This window comes from Triturus cristatus, chromosome 8 (genome assembly GCF_964204655.1).
Source record: "Triturus cristatus chromosome 8, aTriCri1.1, whole genome shotgun sequence".
Classification (NCBI taxonomy): Eukaryota; Metazoa; Chordata; class Amphibia; order Caudata; family Salamandridae; genus Triturus; species Triturus cristatus.
In genome coordinates this window covers 447,388,934-447,402,161 of record NC_140591.1, presented here as the reverse complement: position 1 = coordinate 447,402,161, position 13,228 = coordinate 447,388,934, and the positions used below count along the sequence as shown (strand labels likewise).

Here is a 13,228-nt window from a genome sequence, read left to right as displayed (position 1 = left end):
CGATTTGCGAGCAGGTGATGAATTTTCTGGTGACGTCGCATAAAAAGGCTCCTGTTCCCCTTGACATTTCCGGATCCGGAATGATGCCGCCACAGTTGCCTCCATCCACCTATCCACCCTGGCTCCATTCCATCCTGTGCCTATTGTTATCATCCATACCAATCTGGTGTTGTCCCAGCGCCAGTCCATGCTGGCACTGTCCGGGCCTTGCATCCCCTGGACTTTTCTCCTGTTGACAAACCGTATTATCCTGACAGGGGGTGATGGGAAGGAGGTGTATGGTCCCTTGGAGAATTACCCTGATGAGGACAATTGATACGAGGAACTGGGTGACGCCAGTAGATTGGACACTTCCCGGACTCTGGCATGCTTTCCCCTCTGGGCCAGGTTTTGGAGGAAGGTGCATCCTTCCCCACCATGATGTGCAGGGTGGTGGAGGTCCAGCGGCCTGCTGTTGAGGTCAAGACTAATTTTTTGACAGATGTGCTCCAATCTGTGGCAGGCTCCCCGAGCCCTTGTTTCACCTAAATGGAGCCTTCCCTGACATCCTCCTGGGAGCCTCGGCCAAGCTTTGCGTAGGGCCTCCTTGACATCGAATGATTCACAGTTTGCATCATCCCACCACAGTAGACCCAGACTTCCTCTCCAAACACCCCTCCCCCGAGACCCTGGTGGTGTAGGCCTCCACTGCAAAGGTCATCCCTAGTGCATTACTTACCACTCCACTGGATAGGGAATCCAACAGGCTGGATACCTTTGATAATCACATATTCTCTTCCACCAGCCTTGCCTTGCGGTCGATGAACACTGCAATATTTCCATTTATTGAGTAGGACTTTTTACGCAGTTACTTCCTGTGCTTCCGGAGGAGGGCCATGACAACCTCAGTCTAACATTGGTAAACAGCAGAGATGCGGTAAAGTTTGCCATTTTGTGTAGTCTGAACAAACACTACAGTCTACTTGGATAGTGCCATGACTTCTACGGTGGCAGTGCGTCTTCATGCCTGGTTATGGTGCGCTGGGCTCTCTAGGAATGTCCAGTCATCATGGATTGAAATGCTTTTAATGGCTACGGCTTATTTGGGGGCAGTTAGGCCTGCTGAACAAAGTACCCTAAATCCTGATTTTGGAGTTGTAAGTCGATTCACCTCAAAGATGCGTCATGTAGCAGAGGCGATGCATTGGTTTTAAGATGTGGCGAGCCTACAGTGCAAGGTTCTGTTTCGTCAACGATCCTGTCGATGGGGCTTGCTCTGCGAATTCCGATGTTGAGAATGCATGGCGCAGCCGAGGTAATACATCTGTTCTGATGAGCAGTGAAGCTGCGATGCAGAATTTCATCGTTGGCGAGAGAGGCGAGGAGCTTGCGCCAGGAACGTGTCGGGCAGCGGCAGTTCCAAAGGTGGTGCGTCTGTCTCAAAATTCGGGAGGTGGTTGCGATGCAAGTCTTTTGCAATGGTTCCATTCCACGCAGCAGTGGCAATGCATTGGTTCTGCTCAGGGATGTGCCGCTCAGCATAGAAGATGCGTCAGTTCACTGAGAAGCACCTTGGGCCCACTTTCAAGGGTCCAGGACTGGGGCGACACCACTTGGCAGGGTGGACTCACAGATGGCAGAGTCTAGGTGCAGGAGTTGGAAGCCTGTAATGTCCCTGAAGCTTCAGATTAGGAGGCCAGCCAACTAGCCCTTGGAGTCACTCTGGGGGCAAGTGATACAGGTCCAGTCCGTCTCACCCAGGCAGAAGGGCAGGAGGCCAACAAGTCAGCAAAGCAGGAGTCCAGTAGAGTGGTAGTCTTTCAGCAGCACAGCAGTCTTTCTTCCTGGCAGAATATCCACATATCCAGAACTGTAATGAATTGGTGGTGTCTGAGGTACAGTACTTCTACCCAGTGGTGACTTTGAATGTGGGGAGATTTCAAAGACATGACTTTTTAAGTGCAAATAGGTCCTCCCTTCCTGCCTTGGCTCCAGACTCACTACAGGGGTATGCAGCCCTTTCTGTGTAGACAAGACAACCTATTCAGTTGAAAGTGAGGCTGTGCCCAGCTACTCCCTCCCATCCTGCCAGAGATGGCCCATTGAGACACACCTAAGCTCCCATTATGTGTGGCTGCCTATGAGTAATGCACAAAGCGCAACTGCCAAATATACAACATTAATTAAACCCCTTATAATATATTCACATCATAAATTTGTTAATCAAAACTGTCCCACAAAGATAGTAACAAACATTTCTTGATATAAAAGATTTTGTTTTTATTATCAAAATGGTAAACATATACTTATTCATTTTCTTCAATTATTTTTCGATAAATACATATACAATCAATTCTATATGACTTAAAGATACATTTGATGCGCAGGAGCCCCAAGTAAGGAGGGAGAAATCTGCTTAATAAAGGTACATGTCTCCACAAAACAACAATAAGGGCAAAAACGAAAAAACATAAATTCAAAAAATCACAGTTTAACAAAGACAGTACATAACACTTACGAACATCATGAACAATATAGACAACCCAAATGCGCCAACGCGCGTTTCGGAAATCCCATGTACTATCCTTCATCAGGGCGCTGATGTGGTATAATAATTTCAATATTCAGAATGCCTGATACATTTAACACCTTCGGCACAACATTTCTACAGTAATTTGAGTCGCCGTCAGTAAATTCCAACCATCTTTTGTAGGCATAAATGCTGGAAGAATGTAGACTTTCCAAGTAATAACTTAAGTCCTTTACACTATCTCCCTAACGTTCGCCGCTTTAAAATATCACGTGTCTGAGGCTCGACGTCTATTTTTATAGAATCCTGTCAGATGAAATTCTCAGTGCACCGTTCCCGCGATGAGGGCCTCCGGTATATAACATAGAAAAACTCTGTCAGAAAGTATCCATGCAATCCCAATGTTAGCAATTGTGGTTGTAGATAACACTAGTGGCGGTGCGCTCACTCGTCTCCAGAAATCAATATTCCAAACGGCAACAGAGTATGTCTCAGAGTTGGACTTTGTATATGTCCGAACGGTCTGTAATATGTAGCAGTACGGTGGTTAGTCCTCCTTCGTTATACTCAAGAGGGGTAATCGGGGAGCAGCTCCCTCTATAGTCAAAATTCAGCCATTCGATTCCTGCTCGGAAGATACCGGAAACCCTGGTTTTCCCCTTAATATTTGCTCCACAGGGACCCTTGTGTGTATACTGTGTCAAAGCGCAACTGCCACCTACACCCAGTCATGTAATCAGAACCGGGCTACAGGCACCAAATGGTTAAAGCAAGAAAATTCCAATCTTCGAAAAGCGGCAATTCCAGAATTGAAATTTAAAATCTGACTTCACCAAAAGGTAGCATTTTAAATTGTGATTCTAGAGACACCAAACTTGATCCAGTTAATCTTCCCATTTAAGAATTACACTTTTAAAAAGTAATACAGTGAACCTAATGTTAGCCTATGGGAGATGTAGGCCTCGCAGTAGTGCAAAACACTTAAGAGTTTTTCACTACCAGGACATGTGAAACATAAAAGTACATGTCCTGCTTTTTAAATACACTATAACCTGCCTTTTTGGCGGTCCAGGACCTACCCTAGGGGTGTATTATATGCATTTAATAGTAGTTTGAGGTCCTGCAAAAGGTTTATTTTGCCAGGTCGAAATCGCAGTTTAAAACTGCACATTCAGGCTATGCGGTTGCAGGCCTGAGCCATGGTTAAAGGGCTACTTAAGTGGGTGGCATTAGAAGTGCTGCAGGCCCACTAGCAGCATTTAATTTACTGGATCTGTGTACATGTAGTGCACTTTACTAGGAACTTATTAGTAAATTAAAAATGCCAATTGGGGATATGCCAATGTTTTAAGTGGAGCGCACATGCACTTTAGCACTAGTTAGCAGTGGTAAATTCTAAGGCCAGCAAAAACGAATTCAACAAAAAATGTAGGAGGAAGGCAAAAAGTTAGTGGGTGACCCTGCACAAAGGGCCATTTCCAACAGCTTGGCATTGAAATCCTTCATTTATCCATCAAGGGGAGGCTGGTTCAGTTGTTCACAGACAACACCACCGCCATGTGGTATTGCAACAAACAGGGCGGGTGGGGTTGTGGACCCTGTGCCAAGAGGCTCTACGCCTCTGAATGTACCTAGAGCGCCAGGATATCTTGCAGCACCTGGTGGGCTCTTTGAATGCAAGGGTGGACAAACTCAGCTGTTGATGCCTAGTGGATTATGAATGGCATCTGCATCCGGTGTTGTTGTAGGATCTCTTCCAAGAGTGGGAAGTGCCCTAACTCGATCTCTTCACCACCAGAGAATGCACAATTTCTGTACTTGTGTGCACTAGAGTTTCCAATGTGGCTCACACACAGGCCCATTTCTTCTGAAGTGTGGCTTGGGACTCCTGTATGCCATCCTGACGATACAACTACTGCCCTGAGTTCTGAAGAAGATCAGGATTGACTGGCCCAAGTCATCCTAGTGGTTCTATATTAGGCTCAGAGCGTTTCGCATTCAGAACTCCTGAGCATCTCCACTTATTAGGCTGCCCATTCAGGAGGACCTCCAGTCGCAGCAACAGGACAAGGTTCTGTACCTGAAAGTGCACACACTCCAGCTTCATGCATGAAGATTGAGCAGCGACAGCCACGTCTCTGATCTACCTCCTGAAGTCTGAGGTTATCCTGAAAGCTATGCGTCCTTCTACTGAGACTGTGTACACCTGCCTTTGAGATAAGTTTGTGGCTTGGTGTCAACCACACCAGGTGGATCTCAGTTCTGAACTTCTGTCCGAGGGTTTGGTTGCTCTTTCTTGAGCCCAGCAAGGCTTTGCCTTGGGCACTGTTAAAGGTTACTTGTCAACTCTCTCTGCTTTTCTGAGGCTGTTGGATCAACCCTCCCTGTTTAAGTCACCTCTTGTAACTAATTTTTTTTTAAGGCCCGCAGCACGTTTCAATCTACCATTTTGTTATGCCTCAATGGGACACCAATTTGGTTCTCATCTACCTGATATGTTCCCCTGTTAAGCCCCTCATAGCTGCCCTGTGCGGTTCTTGACCATTAAAACTGTTTTTATAGTGGCCAGTATATCTGATAGGAGGGCCAGTGAGGTCCAGGTTCTGTTGATCCATACTTCATACACCAATTTCTTCCCAGACAGGCTAGTCCTACGGACACATTTCTCTTGCCTTCTGAAGGTGGTCACTCCCTTCCATATCTGCTCGAGGATCACTGCCTGCTTGCTTTGTAGGCTCTGTCTCATCCTTCCAGGGAGGAGAGACTCCATCGTTTGGATCCTAAGAGAGCCTTCTCCTTCTACATTGATCGTACCAAAGTACCAAACACCACTGGGTATATGATCAGCTTTTATTGGGTTCACGACGGTGAAGAAGAACATGGCTGTGCAGAAATGGACCATCTCTTGATGTATAACCTACATAAAGATCTGCTATGCATTGGTGAAGAAGCAACCCCCTGAGGGATTGGTGGCTCACTCCTCCAGGGCCAAAGCCATCACTGCTGTGTTAGCTCGCAGTGGACCTTCCCTGGATATGTGCCTCCAGGGAGGTATTGCTGTGGTGTCTATTACAAGGCGAGGAATCTGCAGTTAGAAGTCTCTCAGAAGAACAAGTTACCTACTTTTGGTAATGCATTTTCTGGTGGAGACTCTAACTGCAGATTCCTCACTGACCCTTTTATCCTCTCCACTTTGCAAACTAGGTTCTTAACCCGAAGAATCCCATTAGAGACTGCACACTGGCCATTACTATGCATTGGCTTTTACAGCTCCATTATAGTTGGTGCGGAAATAGTCATGAAACTGATGTCAGCACCCTGGGGTGGCGCCTCTATAGGCAGGCCAGTGTCACTTCTGAAGCAGCCCACGAGGAGCCGAATTTCTCCACCCTCAGGTGTGCAGAGGTACTGCTCTAGATTTTCCAGATCCAATTTGACGCCTGTGGAATATTCTTAGGAGAGTAATCTGAGGTTAGCTAGTCTCTATCAGAAAAAGCGTTACCCAAGGTAAGTAACCTGTTCGGCACTTCTACATCGACCCTCTAGGGCAAATTCCTTCCTTCTAGTAGTCTGTTCCCACATTTTGATGCTCCTCTGCCACTCTAGGAGATCAGGGCGTTCATCCTGGCTTTCTCTAATCAGTTCACACCACGTGCTATTCCTGTTTGCTTCTAGGTAGACCATAGGAAGCAAAGTTTGAAAAATGTCTGAAGATGTCAACCCTTTATGATAAATCCCTGAATGCTTAGGCATTGTGTTAAGGTGGTTTCACGAAAATCTAAAGGGAGAGCAGAGGTAGATTGTGAGATTAGTTCGTCTCCCTCATTGAGACATTCCATGTTCTTTATGATGGAAAGTGAATTAAAAGCTTCTGCGTGATATTAGGAAACTGCCTTTTAAATATTTCGGCGCTAGCTAGCACAAGGAAGCTAAACTATTTCAGCACTTTATATACCCAAAGGAGCACATTCCATTAATCTAGAATGGCCATGTGGCTATTTTACTCAAAATGTCAGTCCCCGAACACTTAAAAACTAAACACGCAACTGAAGCATGTGTAGATCAAAATATGGAACTATGCCTACATCAATCCGTTGTCAACATGGTTGCCTGTAATTTTGACCATAATATTAAGGGTTGGCATGTACTGCTCTGGCCGAATTATTAAGTGCTCTAAATGCATCTCTAACTGAGATTGTCGACCTAAAAATCCTACTCCTGAATCGTATAGTAAAACTAAAACTCCATCGACATTGGTGTACTGAGAATGTACAGGAAATTAAATTGCACATGAGGTGTTATAATCCGAGTGCACGTGGCTGAGAGATTACGATCTCACCCTCCAGACAGAAATTTTGCATTGGATTAACTTCCAACTAGAGACCAGAACCGCAAAGAGGTCATATTATTCTGATCAGATAATAAAACCTCTAATCTCTCCAAAAACTTATTGGGATTTTTAATTAACTTTATTCACCTGTATTGTATTGTGCTTTCCAACCAGGAAGCCATTTCAAGAGTTTGTGAAACCTTTGCAGCTTTTTGTTTAGAACAAAATATACAAACTTAGGTGACGGATTGATAAAAATGATATGCCTCAGCCTAATTATTTAACAACCACTTCTAAACCAATTTTTCTGATCTTTCAATTCATCCAAGTGCAACCAGTCACTGATCAGCAACTTTCTGCAAAAACAAAGTAAATGTGCGCTTCTGGCTCTCCTTATCGTATCTGTCCGGCCAGCTGTATGAAAAGATTTTACTAGCCATTTATTTTTGCATATCTTTAATACCGGGTTAGAAAAAGGACTAGTCCCTCTTAGTTGGGAAAACAACTGTAGTTAAGCCTCTCCTGGAAAAGGCTAAACTTGATCCTTCGATTATTGGTACATTTCTCAGCAAACTCTTGAACATTGTATACACTTAGATCACAGAATTTTTGGACGCACATTGCATTTTAAGTATCTTTAAGGCAGGCTTCTGCATGGGTAGGAGCATGAAACTCTTACTTTGCCATCTCCGTCCTTTGCCATCTCCGTCCTTTGCCTAACTATGGGTATGGACGGAGTTGGTTCATTGGTTTTGGGAGACTTGCCCTGTTAAGAATTTTTTTTTTTTGTTAATATTTTTGATTTTGTTAATAACAAAAGCCTGTGTACATCAAGGCTCAGTTTCAACAATCAATAGGCGATATCGAATGAAATATGCGACACATCAGTGCCAGGAGGCACCATTATAGATCCAGAAACAAGAAAAACTGTATACACATACAATATCCTAGTGGGCGTGGCTTAGCAGCCAAAAGTGGCGGACGTGTAGCTGCATCGCTCCGCTCCAACCCATATATTAATCCTGACAGATCGGAGTTGGGGGGGTGGGGGGGGCATCTGACCCTTGAGGCTTACTACGGACCTCTGCCCTGTCCTGCCTGGCGTTTGCAGTAGGGAGCCCTCCTGCGCTGTTGGAGGGCTTTGGCTTGGAGGTCCTGTGGCACGCAGGAGTGGAGTGGGACCCTTATGCCGGGGGTAACTTGCAAAAGCTGCCAAGGAACACTTCAGTGAGACAGCGTGAATCACGTAGAGACCTGTGAGATCGTGGTGACCCGGTGAGTGAGGGGCGAGTCAATGGCATCCGGGAGCGGGGCGCTCCCACCGAGAAATCCACGCAGCCCAGCAGGTGAAGCTGTGCTCGGCAGCGTAGGCCAGCTTCCCACCCCTCTTTCCGAACTCTCTGGGAGGACCAGGGTGAGGAGGCGACTGGGGTGCATGCACACAGTGGAGCACACCATGTGCCCCCCTGCATGTATCCCCAGGCCCTGTGATAACAGGGGCCCTGCAGGCCCCCTTAGTTTCCTCCCCACCATCATTTTCATGATGTGAGCACCGCCAGGAGACTGCTGGCGGTGAGGAAACTCGTAATATGCTTGGCGGTGCCGCAGCGACACTGCCAAGTTTATTGCGGCCTCAGACCACCGTGCCACTGCCAGGGACCGGTAGGACCGCTGGTGCAGCGGTCCCAGACTGCCACCACGAGTTTTGGCGGTCAGATGGACCGCCTAACTTGTAATTAGGCCCTTAGTCTCCGAAATGGAAGTCGAAAATCTCCATTAGGACGAGGCAGAGGGCTGTAGCCGAAGACAGTTCCATGATGCCGGGTCCCCCTTGGCGAAGGACCGCTGACCAGTATTTGCTGCTGTAGAGAAGGATATACTGGGAGAAGCCGCAAAGTCAATCCAACCAGCGATGCACCTTCGGTGGCAAGGTAAGTAGGTTGCGCCCAGTCACCTCCTTGTTCTCAGAGCAATTTTGCCATCTGGGCACCTTTAGCACCACAACCAAGGGTTCAGGCGTCGTGGGAAACCTCTTGGGGGGGGGGGGGGGGGGGGGGTGGTTCAGGACTCCCTCGGGCTGGGTCCAGGTGCCGGTTCAAGATGGTGGGAGCCTTTTGTGTTCCTGTGGCTCTGAACTGGAGGCTAGCAAACTAACCATTGGAGTCACTGGTAGTTCTGGGTTTGAGTAAAGTTGCAGGGCTCTACAGCAGGGCTGGCATCTGATGGTTGATGGTAGACTCCAGACAGCAAATCAGGCTTGCCGAGTGCGCAGCAGGTAACCGCAGCTGGCAGTCCTCAGAGTCCATACGCAGGTCCAGGAGTGAACTGAAGAGTAGGTCTAAAGATCCTATTTTTATACCCTGGTGCCCGTCTTGTGGCTTCTAGAAAGGTACTTTACACTACATGAAAGTTCCTGACAACCCCTGCCCTTGCTCCAAGCTGGCTGCAGTGACAATGTGACACAATGTGAGGTTGTTAGACCCTTTGTGTGAAGGCAGAGTACACCCTCTTCATTTGCAAATGTGGCTGTGCTCAGATATGCCCCCCATCCTGCCAGCAGATGGCCCATTGCGCCACACCTAATCCCTCTATTTCTTTACGGTCTGGGATAAATTCACAAAGTTTGTCAGCTGTACCCAGGCATGTGACCCAGTACAGGCTGCAGGCTTTAAGGGCAGGAAAATGCCACCTTGCTTTCTCACCCTAAGTGCGCCGGGTATGCCCAGACGTTGGTCCCGGGCTCACCGTGCCACTTGATTCAAGCTATCCTGGCTGAAGAGGGGTGAAACCGATGGCAGTTCGGGCTGGACTGTTCCCATGAGGCACAGGGTCAAGACTGATTTGCATATGGCCAGGTCTAAACTGGGGTGGCATGGTGAGCAAAAGAATGATGGATTTAACCCAGATCTCTTGACTGGGGGTGAATGTTTTGATTGGGTCTGCATTCTGTCCATCAACTGTGTGTCTTTAACTTTCTAAAAGTGGCATTTTCCAAATTCTATTGAAAAACCGACTTTACCATTCAAGAGGATTCATCATTATCTGATAGATACCAAACATGATGTAGCATCTTGTTCCCATTCGGAAATTACAGCTTATCACATGTAATAAGGAATCCCCAATGTTATCCTATGGGAGGGGTAGGCATGACAGTAGTGAAAAACGAGTTTAGGAGTTTTTCACTACCAGGACATGTAAAACTTAAATGTACATGTCCTGCCAGCCTTTTAAGTACACGGCACCATGCCCTATTGGCTAGCTGGAGCCTACCTTAGGGGTGACTTATATGTAATAAAAGGGGAGCCTAAGGCTTGGCAAGGTTGTTTAATTGCCAAGTCAACATGGCAGTTTAAACTGCATTCAGGCTGCAGTGGCAAGCATTGGACTTGCTTTAAAGTGCTACTTAAGTGGGTGGCACAATAAGTGGTGCAAGTTCACTAGTAGCATTTAATTTTCAGGCCTTGGGTTTATGGTATACCACTCTACAAAGGACTTGCCAGTAAAAATACAGTACAAATAACACTGTCAGTATAAGACTCCACATTTAAATTGATAGAGAAGACTACAGAGTAACATCTTCATATATAGGCAAGAGAAAAGGTGTTACCCCACCCCTATCCATTATGAGTTCACTCCAAGGCAGTGGCTGAGTAAGCAGTGCCTAAAACAGTTAACTTGATATCTATAAACCTATTGTTTTGGGAACTTGCACTGTTAACTTGGCCTTTTTTGGGCCTACCATCTCTCTTAATGGGTTTAAACTCTGCCTTCAAAAATATAAATATCTATATATAGGTATGGATGGTGATGATCCAGTGCTAAATCTTTTAAACCATATGCATCATGACTTTATGGCATTGATAAGGGTTGGGGTTTAAGGCAAATGTACAGTTTTTTTCAGCTCTCTGAACGAGTGGTTCTGGGGTGCTTGTTGGTCTGGTTTCCTTTCAGTTTGCACTCTAGAGGGCTACCTGCAACAATAATAGCAGGATTCCTTACAAGTAAGAAAGACAGTTCCGCCCTGGACTGGTCATCTAACATTTCCGAGTTTAACATAATGTCCAGTCTCTGCAAAACCTCAACACTAAGGATATGTGGTTAATTCTAGTGGCCTTCAGTGTGTTGACTTATGTATCTGGTAGGGGATTGGATCTCGAATGCCGACTTGATGGTGACCTACTGTTGTTACTAGCTACTAAATCAGTCTTTATGCTTGACCAACTGTGTGGAGGGATCCCAATCTTAGGATTTCTAGAGCTAAAACCGTCTTAAACTGACAAGCCGGCATGTCGGCCTGCTCCAATTAGAGGAGAAGACGTTTACTAGGACACTCTTGAGGTGTCCTGATCACATTGAGCTATGCTCCTATCTGATATGTTATCTCCCTTACGTCACCAAATGTTTTAATTTTGTCCTGTTGCATACCTGCCAACTCACACAGTGCCACAGTGTGACACACGATATCTGCTCCCATCACCTGGTCACCCGGCGAGGAGCCGATCACACTGTGGCAGGGAAAACGAGCTGAAAACCACTGTAAATAGTGGTTTTCCAGCTCGTTTTCAAGAGGCTTTGAAATGCGGCTGTCTATTAAGGGGTGTGAAAACACCCCAGGACATCAGGACATTGGCACCAGCCTCAGCAACCTTTTATTTTGATTTTTTTGCGGCAGGGTCCAAAATTGCCTTCGAGGTACTTCTCGGTGCGAGGCCCCGCCCCCTCCTCACATTGTGAGATTGTTCTTCAAGTTGGCAGGTATGCTGCTGTTACTGAATGTGTCTGCTTGAAAAACCCTACCCGAAACCAGCCTTTAGGATATGGGTGCGCCTTGGATCACACATAGAAAATGCCCTAATTGGTTTATGTTTTTATAACCTTTAGTAAGTTAGGCCGCCTGAGTGTGTTTAAGAATCTTTTTTTACTATTGTTAAAACTGATAAGAGGTTTATGGTACTTAAAAGTTGTGCTAGAACATCGACTTACCTTTTAAAACTCTGATGAAGCTTATCTTGCGGTCAAATATTGTGATGGCCTAGAACAGTGAAATGCAGTGCATTCCTAGCTTTCTTGAAGGGGGGGCTTGCTCCACATGAATGTATCCATTTTGCCAATGTATGAAAACCAAGTTAACCTGTTATGCACGTTTTTGGTAATTTGCACCTTAGTATTACAAAACTAGAAGTAGATATATGAAGCTCATATTTGTAGCTGTGACCTTCAGAAGACATAGACTGCTTTCAATTTATTTGTTTTCTTGGATTTAGTGGATATATGTGTTGCTGCTTACTATTTTTTTAATTCAAGCTCCACCAATGAGGAGAATGGGAGAGTGACTCAATAAAACCTATTGGGTTTTAATTTAAGAAAGTGTGTGAAATTATGATCCTTGATATACTTTTGAGGTACAACGTTAGTTTTTTAAATATTTATAATTCTGATGATTTTATGAACAATTTAGAATCTGGATTTGATTGAAAAATTTATCTTTACTTGTTGATTAAATCACTACAGCGCATCTTAAATTTTGAACATCTTATTTTCTTGTTCCAGGGACCTGTACTCATAGGCAGCTCCCAGGGTGGTGTAAATATTGAAGATGTTGCAGCAGAGAATCCTGAAGCCATAGTTAAGGAGCCCATTGACATTGTTGAAGGCATCAAAAAGGAGCAGGCACTTCGGGTACGTTATCACATTTTGCTCCAACTAGCCAAGCATAATTCTCCATTAAATCTTGCGTACATTTTACCCAAAACCCAGTCTCCACTGATCCATACCTAATCCCTACTATACCTCCCGTGCCTGTTTCATGAAAACACCTTAATTCGACAGGTTGCATGAGGTAATACTGCCTGCATATGAATGTATGCGAACATCTTCTCACAAAAGCCCTTAATGGTTTTTATACTATGTACAGGCAATCCCATTCCCCAATCTTAGAGCAAGGACACTACTTTCCGCCACCACATATGATCTTTTGATGACAGAAGTGGGCATCCTTAAGCGATTCCTTGTATGTTTTTTTAATGTCTGCTGCTTTTCCCCCTAATCTTAGGAAGTTGAAGAGCCAGGTCTTGAGGGTCTTCCTGAAGATGTGCAGGGTGGGGGTGCGTCTGATGTCGATCGGTAGCTCCTTCCAGGTCCTGACTGTGATGTAGGAGAAGATTATGCCACCTGTTCTTGCTCTGCGGATGCGCTGGGGTTCGGCGAGGTCGGCTGATCGAAGGTTTCTCTTGGGTACATGGAAGGAGATTCTGTTGTTGAGATATTGGGGTCCGGTGTTGTGGAGGCATTTGTAGGCGTGGGTGAGTATCTTGAAAGTTACTCTCTTCTCAACGCGGAGCCAGTGGAAGTGACGCAGATATTGGGTGATGTGTTCGTGTCGAGGGATG

At 45.7% G+C, this 13,228-nt stretch overlaps 1 protein-coding gene across 1 annotated transcript in view; it reads left to right on the top strand.

Moving 5' to 3' along the window:
* The window catches only part of SUCLA2 (succinate-CoA ligase ADP-forming subunit beta), a 318,851-nt gene that overhangs the window by 178,592 nt on the left and 127,031 nt on the right, over nucleotides 1-13,228 (top strand). Inside the window, exon 5 of the mRNA XM_085621852.1 lies at nucleotides 12,390-12,518. Within this exon, the coding sequence (XP_085477978.1) occupies nucleotides 12,390-12,518 (129 nt within the window). The remainder of the gene's footprint in view (nucleotides 1-12,389; nucleotides 12,519-13,228) is intronic.